A 20,347-nucleotide genomic window follows, 5' to 3' on the forward strand; every position below is an offset into this window, starting at 1 on the left:
ACTCACTCTCGAGGGTGGAGGGTCAGATGTTGGTTCGCGTGAAAGGCGTATCGTAAATGTGACGGCAATGCGTGTCAATCGAGTCCAACCGATCGAAAAGTTGATTGTCTGATACCTACAACTGATTCACCAGAGGATTGTTTTTTAGTGTTGACCGCAGATTCATGCATGTTAATTCATCAATCACACAGCAATAATTTCCGATTAAATCGATTTATTATAACCACAATTTTTTTAACGTTTTTTTGTTTTTTTGAGAGTAAACGTGGTAAAGATGACGAACTCAGCGAGATGGGCATTATTCAAATTCATCTTGATTGTCTCTGTGTTGACCTACACCAAATTAATTTTAAAATGATACAACTTCATGCGGGCATAGAGCAAAGTAAATATCTCCATCCTATGAGTCCTTCGGTCGTGACAGCGGAGGGTTGGCGCAGCCACGATCTGTGATACAAAAATGTAATGTGAAAAGCTAAGCGAAATAATGGTATCCAATTTCGACACAATTCACAGCATCTCAAATGAACGTTAGGAGCACAAGATTCTAGTGGGATATAGGTTTCTGACATTTATGGAGGCGTAGTGTAAACACAAATATCCATCAGTGGGCATTGGTATTCTAGATTTTCTTTCGATTTCATAACCGCGCTACATGACCCAATACATCACCTTAAAAAAAAACCTATTGAATCAATCCGACACGCTCGTGTACAAAGCGGTATCGGACATTTATGCTCTAGGCCTTTTGGCGAGTAGTACGCTATCCACAAGGATGACCTGGCAAACGGATGGAAAGTGTTTTTTTTTCCACGAACGGAAGCAGGGAATGTGTGTTGGAACCGTTACAGAGCATGGGGTTGAAGAACAAGAGAGCGACGAGAACACCTTTCGACCTAGCATTGAAAGGAGCAGTAGCGGTGGCTTCCATCGCCTCAATGACGCCAGACGACCGATTTAGCACATAACCTATCCAACACCACCAACAGGTGCCTCACGACACCAAATCCGAGGCGAGACTCGAACCCGCAAACTTTCCCTCCGACAGACGGCGCTGAACCCACCGGGCAAACCGGATTTATATTTAATGGGATTCACCTCGCTCATAAAGATCCGATCAAATGACTCGGAGTAGTTGAGGAATAAGTAGGTAATTTTACTTGCAATGAAAACGTATTTCGAGGCCTTAGGGAGTTAATTTTATCTCTTAACGTTTCAATCATCCAGGGTCTCTGCCTCCGCTTAAGACTTAACAACGAATTAAAGATACATGATAGAACCAATACCAAAATATGAGTGAACCACATCAAAAGAGACATTTTTTCTTTACTCCGAAAGTGTAAGAAATGGCTAAGAGTGCTTTAAAATACCCGCAAGATTAGGAAGGCAAAACCATAATGTATGTCATGACGGCATGATGTTGCGATCGTACATAAAAATTAGAGCACGAGAATCATAAGCCCATTAGGTTGTTATCCTTCGTAAGAGGAAATCTCTCGCAGACAATACGTACTCCTCCACCTCCTCTTCAAATAAACAATTTCTTGAAAATCTATGATAAGGGAGTGTCGCTTTACAAAGCTGGGAATGAATACCGTCAGATTACCTAATTGTATATAATATCACACCATTCACGTTTCAGATATTACACTTGAGCGGTCAGCAGGTTACCCTTAGTTCGAGCATTTTTGCCATCATAAACTCAATCAGTAATCGAGGAATATTCGTGCAGGTAATAAATAAATAATATTTTTTTAATGTGACGGGCGATGGCGTGTACCCGAGTTCTCTGACTAAGGGAAAAGACCTTTAACACATATTTCAAATTTATAATTCAGACAAAAATTATAAGTAGTTACCTGGACTTATGAAACCTTAACGATATAAGCAACAAAAACCATAACTGTAATAAGCGACTTGTCTTGATTTTCTCTATAGTGCAGGAAACCGCCGCTGCCAGGAAATATCAAGTTTCCGTTTTCGGCTCAGTAAAAAAAAAGGATTGAAGTTTGATGTCACTTTCTTCACTGAGGCTATTAAATTTACAAATATTTAAAACTATCCTCTGTGTAAATACTGAGTACAGTTGACCGTATCAAGCCTCAATTTGCGTATTTCTGCGGAACTATTTCTGATCAATTTCCCCAAGGACAGTGTCGCGCGCGCTGAAGTATGCATACTTTATACACTTATATCAAAGTAAACATTCATGTGTCACAACATGGAACACTCTGAGACCCTAGAACAGATGGAGAATAGATCGGTGAGATCACTTCATAACTGCATCAGCTACAAACAAACACCGGAGGCCCAAGCTTCTTTGAAAGCCGCGCGTGCTCTTTGAAAAACTGGTACATCAGCCAAGGTTCACCGTTAAATACATGTTTACGTATGGTGTAGCATAGAATATTTGTTTAACGCGAGCAGAAAATACACGGATGACTGACATCCCTTGAAGAGAGGATTTTCAAATACAGATGTCGTGTCACATTTGGAAGTCATGAACCAGAAAAAATAACTATCTGTCAAATCTCTCGTGCGTGTCTCCACAGACTCTTCACGCAGTCATAGGGGTTATTTATATGCACATCTGAGATCCGTTTATAAAAAGATACGAGTCAATTTACTGGTCTCATTAAAAGTTGTAAATGCAACATGAAACCATTTCAACTATTCACTTCAAAATGTAGGCAAGAGTCAACGGGAAAGATTTATTGCCATTAGAGAGCCTTGCGATAGAAATCTATTAGAACTTGTAAACTACTTGTATCTTTGAGTTACGGCTCCTTATTTTGAAACGAACGTTATTTATGATCAAATCCAAGATCAGTTTTTCAATTACCACCTTACTTGTCAGGTCATTTTTGGTAAGCAGACTTAAATATTTAATTATAAATTCTACTCGATAACTCGAATTCAAATGAATGTGTTCCATGTAGAATTCTGTGTTACGAAATATAAGCTTTAAATATTTTTCTCAATCCGCTATATTCCAGAGAATTCTTCTGAGAAAACGACATGTATTTGTTAAAGTTTGCCAATATAGGCATTTATTGTTTTCGTGGAACGAAAAACATTCAGAGAACCAACGAAATGATATAATTTTAGGATTCGATAAAAAAATAACAATTTTAGGGTTAAATTTTACTGAATTTTTTGGTGGAAGGGTAATCCAAAATAGTCGAATTTTGCGAATTATAAAGGTTTGATCTATACGCAAAAAAATCATGCACTGCTAAACACGGATGTATTAGAACGCTTATCGAGAAAATGCAGAAATGTACATCAATCACGTTCAAAAAAAATTTCACGAGATAACATTTTCAACCGTTTAATTCATTTTCCTCTAGCTGCACTGAAGTTCGCCTCATTGGTTGATCTAGTTGTTTTACTCTCAATTCAACCCTTATTATTTCATATCGCTTCACAAAAGCGAGTACTCTCTCACTGTGACGACCATTACCTAACATTTGCCCTTTGATTTTGAACTAACATGCTATGAATCGAATGCGGCGACGTGGCTGACGACGCCATCGTGCACTCACGGTTGCGGTGGTCCGATGTCACCAATTCACTTCCCGTACTCGCTCATTGAAGTCTCCCGTTTGCCCGGAAGGAGTCCAGCTTAGTAGTCTCACAAGGCATGACATCAGTAGGCAAGCGTTAAAGAGACGAGAGAGTTGACTTTTTCTCCGTTAGAAAACGGTACCGGAGCAGTATCGGCGGAAGAGGGTTGACGGGGCCGGGGATTGTTACTGACATCTATTTTCTATATTTCTTTCCCCTGCAAAAAAAAATAAGCAAACAAACCTGGTTTTTCGCTCGACTCTAGCATGTATGTTGTGTCGTGTCTCTGTCTTCCACCCAGCCGCCGCATCCTCGCCCGCCAACGGCACCTGCGTCCTGGACTCCGACTTCGGCTTTACCCTCAACTGCGGCTTCAAGCAGTCTGGCCTCTTCAGGGTGCGAAACCTCGGTGGCGTGAAGGGCTACTGGGGTCTCGGTGAGTTCTCCAGGGGTTCTCCTGTCGAAAGGGACATACATCGTCGAGGGAAGCGTGGTGGCCCCCTCCCGCTAAACGCCCTAGTCACATATTGAAAGGGTGGAGTGCTGCGTGGTCTGTGTCCGAATGGGGCAATTCTCAGATTCGTCTTGCATGGATTCCGACGAAAATTAACGGTTGTACCAAGGGATGGTGCCAATCTTTTCGCTCTTCGCGAATTCTAAGATCAACTTGGGTGCCTCCAAAAAGGAAATCATTGCTCAAAAAGAGCGATTTTAAGGGAACTGTTAGAATGGAATTAGAATATTCGTAAACAATATTGGTACTCACAAATTCGATCTTTTTCTAATCCCGTTTAAATATTCGAATCATGTAAATTCACAAACCGATGTCAATCACATAAAGAATTCTTGAGCGTCAAAATATCATCGTATTCATCAGACTACATACCTGATTTCACAGCCTACCGTATAAACATAAAGGGTTTGCCAAACTTTTTTATGATTTGGACCAGTTCACTACTTCCCAAATTATATGTGGATCAGATAATCACCTTGGATCAATTTCAAGAAGAAATTATTTAAAAGTATTAGAATTCTCAAGTTATTATATATTATTAGTAATTTAAAACATTTCCTTCAATTGTAATATTAAGCGTAAATTTCTGATCTTAACTACATGCATACGAATCCGAACCTTCCTGGGAATACGATCCAATGTACGTCTCGTATAGGGTTCCTTGAATATATTTCACCGAAGATATCAAGACCGCGAAATGTCTGTTGGCATAGACGGGAGATTTAGCTGGTTTTGGTTAACTCTCAGAACTTAAATGGAAATGTGCCAAGCTGTGATCGGGGACATTTTTGAAAGTAGGATCCAATCCCGGGATGCACCTGAAAAATTTCGGACACAAGCCATGTTTTGCTCCTTTTTTCAGCAAAAAAAAATACTTGAGAGAGTATACTACTGGGAATTGGACGCGCGAAACAAACACTTTTCGATGGCGACAGTGCATGACCTATTACAAAGAATGAGTTGAAAGCCTATGGGCAGCGAAACCAACAGTACGACGACTGAATCATTCCGATATCACGTTCGTCAATCGAGGAAAAGCAGCCCAGACGGTGCCGTATGAACGATCATGGTTACATGTGACGGACTATGCGACGACATTCCGTAGGATGAATGGAAACTATCCTCACAATGAATAGATCAACCCGAAAAATTTCACGGACATGACGAAAGGACATCTCTGCGGAGCTCAAGTGAATAAATTCGAACGAATCTTCACACTATGAATCGGATGAGATCAACATAAAAAAGAGACAAAAAGCATTGAAAATTATATATTAAGAACATAGAAGTATGCTACTATGATATTTATGGATTTCATGAGACGAAACCATTAAATCGATTTAAAAAATTTTTTAGAGGAAATACTAAAACTTTTCCACTAACTTTTCTCGACGCCAAGAATAAAAAGATACTGACAAGGTCATGCACGGCGACAAAATAATGACGACTAGACGAGCATTGATGTTTGATGACAAAAACATAACGTACTTCACTGGAATACATACTGGGCATGCGGTTTGGTTGTTTGGTTTTGTAGAATTAATCTAGCAAATATTTTAAGGATTACTTTAACATATGCATGCATTTTTTAGTTATTTCGCTTTAAATTAACATTTCACATTAAGAATGATCTATTGACAAGGGAGACTATGTAATTTTATTACGATAATGTGCCTTAATAAAGATCCTGTGGTGTTACAAAAAATAATTTATGAATAGTCTTTGGCAGGTATTGGGATACATGTTTCTTTGGGGTCGTCACCCGATAGCACACAGTGCAGACCTTTCTTATCCCTTGTTTGGATAACATATAAACGCAAAATGCGAGTTAATATACTTTATCACTGCTTCAGAAAATCAAGTTCATTCATAGTAACCCAACTTTGGTGTAAACGAGGTGACATTGGCAACGCTTTGTATATTGACTGCTGTGAAATCATTCTTATTACGTCCTCTGTTCCCTAATACTTCAAACCTCTCACGAGCGAAAAGCTGCATGCTGTGTCCACTCATACCGAATTGTTAAAAACTATTAGGAATTACGGTGTGATATGAGTAAGAGATATAAATAAAAAAAGAGCTATTGCATAAGAGATATTACATTTCTTTCCAGGATTCAGCGTCGGTGATGAACTAGGATTCAAGCAATCCCTCTCTAATGTAGAGGGAAATCGCAGAAGATCAGCACAGGTGAGAATATTTCTTTAATTTTTAAACGTCACAGTTGAAATGTCGTGAAATATTATTGTCATATCTGTAATTTAAATGAAATACTCTCCACCGTAAAAAAAAAAACAATTATAAGCTCCACTGCGCGTTTAACGTTCTTACTTAGATAATTTTCCTTCGATGACGCATTGCATTGACGAAGAGTATTGACACGAGTAGTAAAATGACTGAAAATTTATTCCGAATGGAAACAAAAGCTATTTAAAAACTTATTAGCTTTGAAAGTGTCTAGAGAAACTTTTTTACGTGTGGGAAAATACAGCAGCACTCGTGTACAAGACGGGAAGGACTGGGCATGTGAGGTGCAGCTATGGCGGAAACCCATGTTGATCATAACGATGTCCGAAAAATGTGCGATCACTTTTCCAAGTCATTATTAGTGAGGTGAATGGCTTAATGGGTGCATTTGCCCAACGCATTCTCTGCTATTTAATGGCGGCGACAGTTACGTTGTAAAAATGACAGGCTATAGCGAAGTAATAACATGCCAATGATTAAAAAGTGCGTAATTCAGAAAACTTTTCACTTTCCGTAGTTTGATCAAGTGTTTCGTTAATTCCTTCAGGAAGGATTGGATTAACTTTTCTCTTGTGTTTAAGCTTTTCAACGCTAATTATATCAGGTTTCCGTCGCCCACCCTAATAAACTACTGGAACTAACTTTTAAATACGAATATTGTGATCACCATCGCAACAAATTTTTGTTCGTATCTCGTTTCAACAAAAATAATAGCACATTCAGGAATTGAATTTCGTTGTTAAATTTTTGTTATGAGCACTTATTGATTCCCAATATGGAAAACATTTAATTTTTATGAGATATAAGTCGTTTGCAGATATAATCAGTGATTAAAGGTTTAAAAAAACATTAAAAGCAATAGTTTCCGTGAAGTAGGTCATGGAGTAGGTAACTGCATCCGATCCTAGGCGCGGGTATTTTATAATCTCCCTCGATAAAACACTATTCCTAGAAGTAGAATTAAGTAGGATCCCTTCACTCCGGCGTCTGACGGCTTAGATGAACGCAATGTACGACTCAATATTAGGAATCGAACGATCCGGAAAAGCGCGTGGAACACTTGTCATTTTGGTTGCTTGAAAAATACGCGTGACACTTTCGTCGGCCTGAGAATTTTGCTGGCGAAATAATATGTTGCGACCACTCCTAAAAACCATGCGTTTTCTGTCCGTGCTGAAGACATTTCATTCGCAATGTAGCTCAAATGACAATCACGATTGAAATACAAACCCTCACGTCCACGGACACATTTTGTGAAGTCCCGTTCCTCAGAAGGCGGAGTGAAAGTTTTGAACAGGATGCGAATCGGTGGACGATGACGAATTAAGGCGAGCAGAAGAAGACGTTGGGAGTGCATCCTGTGTGCCCTCGGACGCAAACGGCGATCGCGAAGATGACCGCAAAAGACTATTAAGGCGGGATTTGCCGTGACGAAAGATTTCTTAACCAGTCGGAATGAGACGAGGGGGAGAGATCACGATTGGGAATCTAGGTTTACTCGTTAGCTAACTCAGCTCAACTAAAATATTTAGCCTTTCTTGCCAGGTTGAAAGAGGAGAAGTGATTTTAAATGATTTGGAAACTGATTCTTTTTTAAGTGGCGCTAAGTATTATAACATTTAGATATGCGGTTGGTATTCGTTCCGGAAAATTACAAAACCTTTAATATATTTCCATTGTTTAGTCACAAGGAAATTGCCTAAGGCTATTTATTAATACCAAATAAATTATTTCGAATGATGCTGGGTGCTAGTTAAAGTTTCATTCATCCCGAAAAGGAAATATAAAAACGTTAAACGACGAAAAATTCTTTCGTAAAATTATGCAGCTAAATACGATATACTAACCATACTCGCTGCTTGATTGCAGTTGGTAAAACTAAAGAATTTTAAGCCATTGTTACGTTCATTTTGTCAAGAATTCTAGTTGAGAGGGACATATTGAACATAAAAATTGATAATCGCTGTTTTCATGCTAAACTTGCACGGGAATTTTCCTTTAATTAAGGTAAACGACTTTTGATTCTTCTATGTTCGTCTTTGCATCGATCAAAAAGCCCGTTTAAATCTCAAACCGAACCTACCACCGCCATATTCATAGCGAGCGGACAAAAATGTGATATTTTTGAAATGCATGACAATTTCTCACTCATCTCCCTCCTCAACTACTCCCATCTTTTTTAACAATAAGTACGAGCGACCCCTTGACACCAGTTGAGTCTTTTCAACCTACATTTCGTACTGTAAAGACAAGAATAAAAAGCACACGGGGTATGTATTACTGAATGAAATCCTTATTCGATAGCTCTAAAAAAAATTTGTATCACAGAATTTCGCAATCGTCCGATAGAACTTCGTTCGACAACTATGGCCGAACCTAATGACCACCTGCTTATGTTCTTCACGTGTTCCTTACACAATTCGCCCCTCCCTTTATAAGCTCAAGACCCTTCACTTAGCACAAATAAAGTTTATATTTTTTTGCTCTATTTGTACGGATAAGTGAAAGCGCAGGCATATTGTATTCAACCATGTCGAAAAGTACACAGGTCATGCTCTTAGAACTTCATCGTTCCTAGTTTGAACTTAGCATAAGCTCAGGCGAAGCTAATGAATCTAATAGTAAGCGGGCCGCTACTCAGGTATACTCAAGTTTTTCTCACAAAACAGTAGTATAGGGAGGAATGTGCACGATTTTATACACAGCCATTTTTGCTGCCTAACACTAACATTAATTTTTAATGGTAAAACAGATTTTCATTAAAATTAACTATCAGTTACTTTTGTAGAATTACTCCGTTCCTCATGTTCATAGGCTATAATTCAAGTATTGGAAAGCTTTATTAGAAGTGAGTCTGATTAAGTTCAACATTATTTCAAAAGTATTAAATTTTAGACTGCTCGAATTAATAGGGCTGAAGTTGCTACTTTATGTAAAGTATATTTAAGAGGGAGAATTACACAAAAACGCCCTGTATTAGCTATATTAACATTATAATGATTTTATATATATATATATATATATATATATATATATATATATATACATTCAAACACGAAATCCCGCCAAACGGCGAATAAATACTCATATATACAGAAACAGATATAAGGAAAAGGGATAGGAACACATATAAAGGACGAACACAATAGAGGTGGGGAAGGCGGAATCGAACGGATCACAAGAGTAAAAATTAAGTAAAAAGAGTAAAAACAATATATATATATATATATATATATATATATATATATATATATTGGTATTTGTCAAAAAATCATTTTTCACCTTAGGGCAGCACTCTACTTATGGTAAAGAAAGAATTGACCTCCAATGACTAATAATTAACAAGAACATGTTTTTGACCGAATATGATGAACGTATCTAAAATTTTTGAGACTAAATTTGCATGTTTCTCGATCTCGTTACCTTCGACATCACCTTCTTCAAAACCGGACGGACGAATTGACGAAACCAATCCACGGTGATTGGGAATCCAATGGGGACGCATTCCACCATCCAACGATGTTCGACCGCGCTCTCGACTGACGGCCGACCACGTGCAACTACTCGATCCTGTGATAATCATCTTGTTCACCCCTGGTTGCTTTCGCACTCCGGCCACGACGACGCCTGCAACTCGACCACCACGAACGATCACGACGAACGGCATTCACCCATACCCGACGACGCCGAACGACACCCAACGCAACTCCGACGACCATCGATCATCGACGCTTACTTGCCTCGAAATGAAAACGCTCCAACGCGCCCATCTCACTCATCTCACGAAACCGCAACGGATCTTTTGCCGACGGCGACGCCCCACGACGATAACGCCAAAACTCTTCTACGGTGACCACCTACGGTTTGCCTTTGCAACTAACGATTCTCAACGGTTGGCTAACCGGATCGACGAATACCACTTAACCACGACATTATAACAACGCAACAATCCTTGCAACGCAACAACGATTGATTATTGGGCGACTCAAACTGGCATACCACGACGGCTGATGACACAACGAACGTTAAACGTCCCTCCGACGTCGAACATCCGACGCAACATGCCTCCCTGACGCACGACAGGGCTCCGTCGCGACCCCTGGACAGACGGAGTCTCGCTCCCAGAGGGGCGCACCCGTCCTCCCAACTGGGCCCCCCCTCGGACAGGGATCCACCTACTCCCGCCGCTCCAACCCTGGTGCGAATCTGCAAATCCTCCCATTGCCCCCCTTCAAACCCATTCCGACGGCTGCCCTGAGGTCAGATTCAACGCTCTCTGCGCCGCCGCAGGGAGGGAGCGTCGCCGCCGCCGTGGCTAAGGCCGCCTCGCAGGGGACCCGCCGGCGGTCGCCCACGTCATCGCCATCGGCGGACGTGTCGGCCAGCGTCATCCGCACCGTGAAGGCGCCCACGCTGGTTGCGGTGCCCGTGGGGACTGCAACCAAGGTAGCCCTGCCGGCGTTCCACGCCCTCCCGAAGACATCCCTCTCGAGGAGTTCAGATGCGGGGGAGGACTTCAGGAATTCCCTTGGGGATTTCATCAAGCTTCCTCAGGTGAGTCCCAAGGAGGGAAAGAGAGCTTTTTCCATCCTCTTTTGAATATCACCCATAAATGTCACAGATCATATTTTAGCATGCTCGTTCCACTCTTCCCCCTTGCTCCATCCTGTTGGAGTATATCCCTCATAAATCGACCTCACATTACGTTCTTTCACAGAAATATCACAGGATTTCCACCCTTTGCAACAATGGTTGAAACTCCCTCTGTTCCTCTTGCAGTGATATTGTCACTTGCAAGGTATTTGCATGCTGCCCACTCATGCAAGGCTGGTTAAAAAGATACAATATTCTCTAAGTTTAAAGTTTTCCAAGTAGGGTGGGAAATGAACATGATGGACTCTTTGTCTCAATATCAAGTTCATTTTTGCAAAGTAACCATTTAAAATTCAGAGCCATTAATATGGTAGTGAAGTTCCATTCATTTACTTAGTTTAACTGTCATACGAGTATTGAGGTAGGGTGATGTGACATCATGGTCCGGAAAAACTCTCGCTTGCCCCTTATTACAGCAAATGCTGAACTGAGCTCACTCGTTCCAAAAATCCATGGCATCATTAGTTATCATATCTTGAAAACTTTCTCCTACAATTGTTTAGTTTCACAGGTTTTCAAATCCAAGAATATTTAATAGATAATTTGGCACTGATTTTTTATATACATAAGTACTTTTGATAAGGTGATGCCTGCATACATGATCATTATACAGGAAGTAAATCTCTCTAATCTAGGCACATTAAAACTGTGCTACTTCTAAAGTGCACTTCACTTCATTGTTAACATTAAAGGTGAAAAAGAGACATGTACAAGCATGAGTAGCAATATTTCAGTAAAATTTTATGAGATGTTTGGTTGTAAACTTTCTCCAACCATGACACTTTGATTTGCTTTGGGAATGTCTAGCTACGTTGAGTATATATAGTATATCAAGTTCAAGTTAAAAATTTGTAATTCCTAGGCTTACAGTGTACTTTCTGCCAAATACCCCATCTATGAAAAGCACCTCAAAATATTTGAATACTTTGAGAGAACTAATCTTTTTCAGCAAAGGATATAGCTATGAATTCGATGGGTGCCCCCCCCCCCATCATTACCTATATATATCCCAAACATATCTTCAAGAGAATTCTATTATTCAGTTTTTTTGGACAAGTGAAATATATTTCTTTAAATTAATTTCATGATAGGTTAAGTTCCAAAAAACCACTTGATTTATCTGCAATACATGATGGACTTGACTTTTGCTTAAAAATACTTAATATGTACCCTTCCATTCCATATTTAAACCTTATCTTATCCAGAACTAAAAATTTATATGTTTCTTATATTATATGCTAATCAATAAATACAAAATTGATTTGACTCTTGGAAAAACTAGGCACTAAAGCTGAGAAGTTGACAATTTGCAAAGGAAAAAAAAGTAAAAACTCACATTTGATGAATAATCTTTTCATATTATTTCTTCCTAGTCAACCTCCCAATCGCTGCAGAGAGCTGTGACACTCCAAGCAGTGGCACCACCAACCACAACATCTAAAAGGGCTCAGGTAGCAGTGAAGCCTGATGCTTTGTCCACCCGCACCCTTGGCTCCTCAGAACCTGCACCCACGCCATCCAAGCCAGCCACCACCCTTCTCTCACCTTCAGCAATTGGACAGTCAATGGAAGCCATTGCCAAGGCTTCCAATGTCAGTGTGCAGACTGTAGCATCAGCCATCGCTGCCAAGTTGAGAAGGCGCCAGCAGGCCCTTGAGCAAGCAGCAAAGGATGCCAGTGCTGGTGCTGTTGCAGCATCACAACTTCAAAATGTTGGTGCAGTTGTGAAGAAACAACAGCAACGTCCCAAGCCGTCTGCTTTGGCCAGCTCAAGGGGTCGGGTCATGAATGCCCCAAGGGAATACTACCCCGTCGGCTATGACAAGGACTTTGATGATGGCTTTGCTGCCAGGGTGGACCTACCAGACACATCCTTTGCCTGCGGAAACCAGAAGCACTTCCCAGGACTTTATGCTGATGAGGATCTAGGGTGCATGGTGAGACAGCGATCATTACTATCCACTTAAGCTAACAAACTTACTCAATTCAGCTATGTCAAAAACAATACATTAATACAGTAAAACAATTTTAAATGAGTGAATAAGAAAATGCTCAACAAATGTCTATTGCTGCCTCAGATTTTATAACATATTAGGTATTCATTAAAAAATACTAAAATCGATGAATTAAAATTACACAACTGAAATCATTATCTGTTAAATTTGTACATCTTCAGTTCATCATTATTCCTCCTTCAAATGTTCTGAATCCAAATTTGATCATACATATCACCCACTGAAATATTATATAAATTTGTTATGCTGACAATGTTTTTCTCCATTATCATGTTAGATGAATAAAGCTAAGTTAAATGTTAAAATTTGGAAGGGATGCATTTGAGCAAGTGAAAATCCCAATTTGAAAGTGTGCATTAGGTAAAGAAGCTTTCACAAGGAGGGAGGAAATTGATGACATGAACACTGCATATGGATGTTAAAATAAATTTAGTGAAAACTTTAATACAGAGTATGGTTTTGTACATTCAAGAAACATGGCCATTGAAGCTTAGGCTTAGTTTGAAGGATTTTGAGATGTGGGTGTGCAGAAGAATGGAAAAAGGTAAAATATACTAATGGTAATTGAATGAAGAAGTTCTAGGTCATGGTGACAGAGGAGAGAGGGTTTTTGGAAGAAACCCAAAGGAGGCAGGAAAGGTGGATATTTACCATTTTGATTTGCGATGGGATATTGAATGATGTGATAAAGGGGAGTAGGTTCAGCAAGCAAGGTTGTGGTGGGAAGAGAATATGCGTGTTACATGGAATGAAGGGATGTATGCAGAATGTTTATGGAATTGGAGAAGGGTTCATGGTCGAGCTTGGAAAGGTATAGTAAAGCCCAAACTAAGTAAAACGGCTATTTCTCAATGACTGGAAAGTATTAAATTGTGGAAACCAGAGGATTGTTATGCCAGCACAATTATTACAAGAATGCTGGACCTAAGTTTTCTTTCCAGGGAAAATATTCACTTTTTCACAACGACTGGGATTAATACTTTCCAGTCATTGTGAAAAACTGAATATTATCACTGGAAAGAAAGTTTAGGGCCAACATTCTTGTAATCATTGTGCTGGCATAAAAAAATATTTTTTTGTTCAATGAATTTTCTGGTCCTATTACAGTACTTTTTAGTTGTTGATATGAGTAAACACTTTTGGCTTAAATTAAACTGAGTAAAATAAAAACGTAATCAACTAATGCTCAGTTGAATTTTGTGCCATTTATATTGGCCTTGTTCACTTCTCCACCAATACAATCTCTTAAATTTTATCTGGATTTTTCTGACTCTATAAGTTAAAAATGACATAAGCAGTCCACACATTGATGAGTGAATGGATGGAATACTTCCTGCATAATACAATGGCCGATGCATTTCTATATCATATTTAATGTAAAAAAAGTGGTTTCTTTTTCATTGTCTGTGAAAATTTGACTCTTCAGAGCAGTGGCTCTAGTATAATCATATTATTTTTCTATCTTATTTGAAAATTTATATGTATACTTTCTCTCTATGGCATTAAAAAAATTAATTAATTATATTTATAAAAAAATTGCAAAGAGAGGTCCCATTCTTAGTTAATGTTCCTCTTTGTTTAATTGAGGAAAAAAATATTTCCCTAAATTTCATTCAGTTACACCAATGAGAAGTGATTTCCTTAAGTGAAACTAATTTTATGGTGATTTCATTGCTCTATCACACTGCACATGTTCTTCAAAATGTTATTTTTATAATTATTTAATATATTTTCCACCTCAGAAATGCAATAAGAACATATTTACATCATTCAGCTTGAACTATAGAAGTGACCACCTACATATCATGGATTAGTATCAGCTGTAATGGTTTCTCTCTAATAATAGCAGACCTAGAATTTGGGAATGTATTTATTCAATATTTTCTTAGTCGGAGCTAACTTATGCGTTAAAGTCTGTCTTTGCAAGCTGATTTTCATGACATTTTCTCATAATATTTATTTATGCCAAAGGACCAATCCTTAGTCATTGATTTGGAAAATATTTGCATCTCGAATACATATTGATATCACAAATGTAATTGACAAAAATCCATTGTTGCTGAAGCTTTCTGCTTTCAATGGGTTTTATGAATGTCACTAGAAATGATTTACCTACCCAGTGAAGCACGGTTGATTTTGGTGACTCTTGATTATTTTTTGGAATATAACATGAAAACTTGTAATATTGATCAAATGCTTCCTTCAATCAAATCAAATTCCACCCTTCTAGTGTTAAAGATGAGAGTGCTGTAGCTTTTACATTATTGCAAGTTGCAAACTGTCATGTTCTGCATTTGCTCTAAGTAATTTACTAATAATGACTTTGATTTATCTTCCAGGTGTTCCATGTTTGCGCACTCACAGATGAAGGCTTAATTATGAAAAGCTTCCTCTGTCCAGAATCCACACTGTTTGACCAAACGATACTAAAGTGTAACTGGTGGTTTTACGTTGATTGCAAAGCTTCCAGGAAATTGTATGACTCAAACATTCCCGTGTCAAAAAGCTACCAGCTGATGAAAGCTCTTGCCTTCTTCTCATCCTACAAGAGTTAGGACCATATAGATACTCACTGACCTTAGCCAGCTTAGGAGAAAGAAATCAAATTATTCATGCATTTGTGTCCTCAATTGGTATAGTGTTTGGGGGTTGAAAATCCTCAACTACTTACCAAGTATATGAGTTTATTGTAGATGAAATAAATCAATAGTTTCAAAGTTTGCAGTAACCACAATGGACAGAATTAAAAGTGGGTTTCATTAGATGCTAGTGGGACATTTCTTCTCACATTAGAATACATGCAAAGGCCATCCTCAGTGTTATCATTTTTGCAATGAAAAAAAAATAATTATTTTACTAAGATATATTTCCATCAACTACCAAAGCATCTCACCCATTGCTGTCCAAGTGTTAAAAAAAAAAGATATGTAAATACATGTACCTTGAGGTTCAGTCTAGTACAGATCTAATTTGTGGCAAATACAATGGTCAAACTGGAGTCTATAATAAGAGAGACAACATGAAACTTTTTGTGTATGGTAGAACAATCCAGGGATTTCATCAAGACTAGTGAATGCAAGACTCACAGGAAATTCCAAGGTATAATGTTCACAATGGACTGATATACATTATGAAATTAAAATGCTCAGAATTCAGGAACACAGTTAATGAGACTGATTATATTATTTTTGGTGTGAAAATAATGCAGTAAACTAGTGAGGTTGATGAAGCTTCCTCAACTTAACAGTATGTTAGGTTTAATTATAATATACTGTGTTTGCCAATAATGTATATGTACTTACATTAAACAGAACCCTTGCCATTTAACATTAAGGTTGATCAGGTATAAATTAGCATATTTTTAACTACATATATATTTTTTCATCATTCATTTTGGGCTACCAAGCTATGTTCAACCAAAGGAAAAGGCATTTATTCAAGCAAGTGTCTCAAGTGATGCAATCACATAGGGACTTACATACTTAATTTGTTGATAATGCATAATATTTTAAAGAACAGCATGCTATGCTGATTGTCAAAAAGTGTGCACATTTCTGCAAAGGACAGGAATATGAACAAATCATCAAAGCTCATTGATGCTTTTGCGAGTGAACTATTTATATCCAATGATATTATAGTTAAGAATTGTGTGTATATAATTTTTAAGATGAATTTTGTTGGTATATATATTTATTTGAATAAATATGTATTTATTATTTAACTAATATTGTTTTGGAAATTATTTAACAACACTCATGCCACAAAAAATTGTCCTAGGGAAATTTTCCTCTATCAGTATTTAATCACTCGAGAAGAAAAAGTGAATGTCTATTATGTATCTGAAAGTGATTCAAAATCCATCAATAACATCTAATATTACTATAATCTAAGAGTCATTTTTCAACTTCTCTGCTACGTAGGATTTTACTCCAGAGAACATCGTCACTTCAAACAACAATAATCAGGGCCTAGGATCATAGGTGAAGACGCTTCTCTCACAAAGATACCACAACACGAGAGGAATGCCAAGACCCATAACAGGCCAAACACAGCAACACTTAAAAGTGACTTAAGCAATAATAAAGATGGTACTTAAAAAAATTGGACTGATAGGCTAGTGGATTACAGGGAGCAGTGCAAATGGAGTGGGACATAAAGTTCAATTCTTGACAAATTTATAGTTAAAGTGGAATTAAATATTTAGTTATTAACAGTGACAACCAATGTAATATTTATATCAAATTAAAATACTACAAATCTGGTGGGTTATGAATTTACCATGAAAGTCAGAGATAGAGTACTTCAGTACTGCAGGAGACATGGATGCTATGTTATTGAATGAATTCCCTTGGTTATTCCCTTGGTTGTGGTGGAACTGAATTAGTTTCCAGAGATCACAATTTCTTAAAATAAACTGATTTCGCAAATGCAAACCACTCTAATGATAACTTAAGACATGTAAATTAGTGTAATAATGATAGTTAAAGGTTTTAAAAATATTATTTTTCTGTAACTCAATTATAGTAGGAATTTGAGGAAAACTTAAAAAAAAATACACAATGCTTTTCTATTAGTACGAATATAGCATGTTTTACCCAAACTACTTTCTACCTTAGAAAGCACTTTCTTTAAGTAAATGACATACTTAGCATAATGAAAACCGCATACAAAAAAGGGTAGTTATGAAATTAAAACGGATACTGCCACTTCCAAATACGAAAAAAAATCAAGAAATCAAGAGAAATGTACAAATTTACAACCGTAGTCTTAATTTTATTTCACAGGTAATTGAAATACCAAGGTATCCAATTAAATGACAACATTACTTAAATATGACCTCAAAACCACCCGATCAAGCTGGTTATAGTTTCCAAAAGCTTCCAGCCATTAGGAAATGAACTCCTTGTGGCGAAATGACCTCATGGTGCCCATTTGGGAGTTATGTGGAGTCGCCATAGCCATATGGAAAATAAACACTAAGGCCATCTAAGTGACATTATAAGAGCCAACTATATCATGAGGGGTGACCAAAAATAGAAAAAGTATTCAAGGATGGTTCAATGAAAGCACATTATGGGTATGCAAAGAATTTTTTCCTGTTTTGAAAACTAGCTACAACTACCAAGTAGTGATAAAAGCAAAGTAGTGAGTTGGGTGTGTTGTGTGCTAGTGGGTTTCTGTATGTCACCTCTCACCATCAAACCTGAAAACACCATCTCTCTCCATTGCCTGAAGGTGCCCACAGTCAAACCAGTAACCATTTCCAGTATTTTGGTTTAACCGAGACAATATTTTAGTTTTCCAAGACAATTAACAGCTGTCAGTATATTAATGCAGGGAATGCAAAATGTGATGAGAGAGGTAGGTACCATTGGAATTAAACAATACATATATAAGTAAAAGTAATGAATGGAAAGCACAAGTTAAAAAAATTCACGTCCAGGAGCTGAGGAATGAAACTAAAAATGTCTTCAAATTAATGCATTTAGATTTCATAGATAATATCAATAAAATCAAACTACTATCAACTATAATAACAGTAAAAAAATCTGAGAATTTTTTAAAAATCCTCGGATTTTATTCCGTGAATGACAACAGGAGGAGAATCGTCCTTTTTAAGTAGCATTAAAAACTGATTTCTTCAAATTACTGAATCCAGTTAAGTGAACACACTGTTTATACCTAGATCTACTGACAGCCTCTTGACTTCAGTCTTTTTCAAATGCCATTTCTAATTTCTCCAAAAGTGAGATTAAAATTAAAAAGCTTTCCGATTCGTTACCAAACAATTTTCAATTTTTGTACGATCTCTACTTAACTGTATCACAGTGTACATAGCTAATAACCTTGATACTTTAGCAGTGTTGTTCTTCACAAGGAATTTAAAAAAATTGATGAAGTTTATGTTTCAAATAGGCATGTCAAAAGTTACCGAGCCCTATGATAAGTGGAGAAAAGCTCTACTAACTAGGCAACCATACACAAAACATTCCTTAAACCAACCACAGGATGTACTCGATTTAAGCTTGCTAATTAAGTAGCTAAAAAAATACACTGAACTTCACTAATGCATCAATAATAAACTGTTTGCAAATCTCTTTTCGATACAGTGATGGCAAAGTGATTGGAAATACATGTGTTATTGGAAACATTGTGTCATTGGTGCCAATGCTTATTTTCTCCATTAAAACTTATGTGACATAAAAAATGGACATTCAGAAGATGACTTACAAGGCTGGTAGCATCCTGCACTGTAGATAAGCAAGTTACCAATGGGACTACCTCAAACTTAAGATGGACCCATAAATCTGCCATTTGCATAGCCACAATAAATACAAGGATATAACCCCAAGAAGACACTTTGGTTTTCCGCACAATAAAGTTATATTTACAACCAGAAGAATATCTACCTGAAGATGCTGTACTTAAACCCAGGTCGTAAACATGACTTTTAATGAGGAAAAATGAAATGTTTTCTTTTTTGATGAAGGATTTACCTACCACTACCACGTCACACCAGAGACTGTGTTATTTATATAACCCCAATGGAAATGCTTACCTACAATTAAACTTCTTAAATAGTAAAATTAATCATCATAATCAAATACTAGCATTTTTTAAACACACATGCACCTAAATCACATTAAGTCCATGTATTTAGTAAAACCTCTTGAGTTTCATAGCTGTTAATTTACAGTAAGTCTCCACTGTAGGGAATATTGCCTATTTCTTGATTTTTTATCATACTTTCTCCAATCCATGTTTGAACACTACTGCACCAGCCATAAACAGGATATTGGGTTTCGTCAAGTGTCAAATAAAAGAGGAACAGAGTCTTTAGCTCTTTTAGCCTGGTACATGCTTTGTGCATACAGTAATGCATTGGAAATAAGTCAATATTTGAGAGGTGTAATTAGACCTTTAATTTTATGTATCTATCTGGCTAGGGAAGGAAGTTGTTTATTTTTGGTAGAACTAATCAAAGAAAAAAATCGATAAATCTCTATGGAGGAGCTAGATGAACTTTTACCTGAGTTTTCACACGTGCAATGTGCGTATTGAAGGAATGAGTAATGTTTTTCTCACTATATTACATTTTTATCAATGACAATTATAGATAAAAGTACTGATGATGGGATTCAGGTTGATGATATTAATGACAGCATTACTTCCTGATCAGTGTTTCTACGAGAAAAAGAAAATGGGTGAAACAATGTTTGCATTGCTATTCATGTTGGATTACATATTATTTACATAAGTACTTATTAGGGAGCAGGGGCTTAATTGAGCCTGGAGACGGATTTGGTGAAAAAAAGACCAAAGTAATGAATATGAAGTAGCATTAGAGATG

The 20,347-nt window shown here is 37.5% G+C and overlaps 1 protein-coding gene across 1 annotated transcript in view; it reads left to right on the forward strand.

The window, feature by feature from the left end:
• Window positions 1-16,666, forward strand: part of mtg (mind the gap) — an 82,956-nt gene extending 66,290 nt beyond the window's left edge. Inside the window, exons 2-6 of the mRNA XM_071595807.1 lie at window positions 3,869-4,003; window positions 6,195-6,271; window positions 10,619-10,882; window positions 12,355-12,918; window positions 15,336-16,666. Coding sequence (XP_071451908.1) covers window positions 3,869-4,003; window positions 6,195-6,271; window positions 10,619-10,882; window positions 12,355-12,918; window positions 15,336-15,551 — 1,256 coding nt within the window. The 3' untranslated portion in view covers window positions 15,552-16,666. The remainder of the gene's footprint in view (window positions 1-3,868; window positions 4,004-6,194; window positions 6,272-10,618; window positions 10,883-12,354; window positions 12,919-15,335) is intronic.
• The last annotated feature ends 3,681 nt before the right edge of the window (window positions 16,667-20,347 follow it).

This window comes from Hetaerina americana, unplaced genomic scaffold (assembly GCF_022747635.1).
Source record: "Hetaerina americana unplaced genomic scaffold, ioHetAmer1.1.p SCAF_1, whole genome shotgun sequence".
Classification (NCBI taxonomy): Eukaryota; Metazoa; Arthropoda; class Insecta; order Odonata; family Calopterygidae; genus Hetaerina; species Hetaerina americana.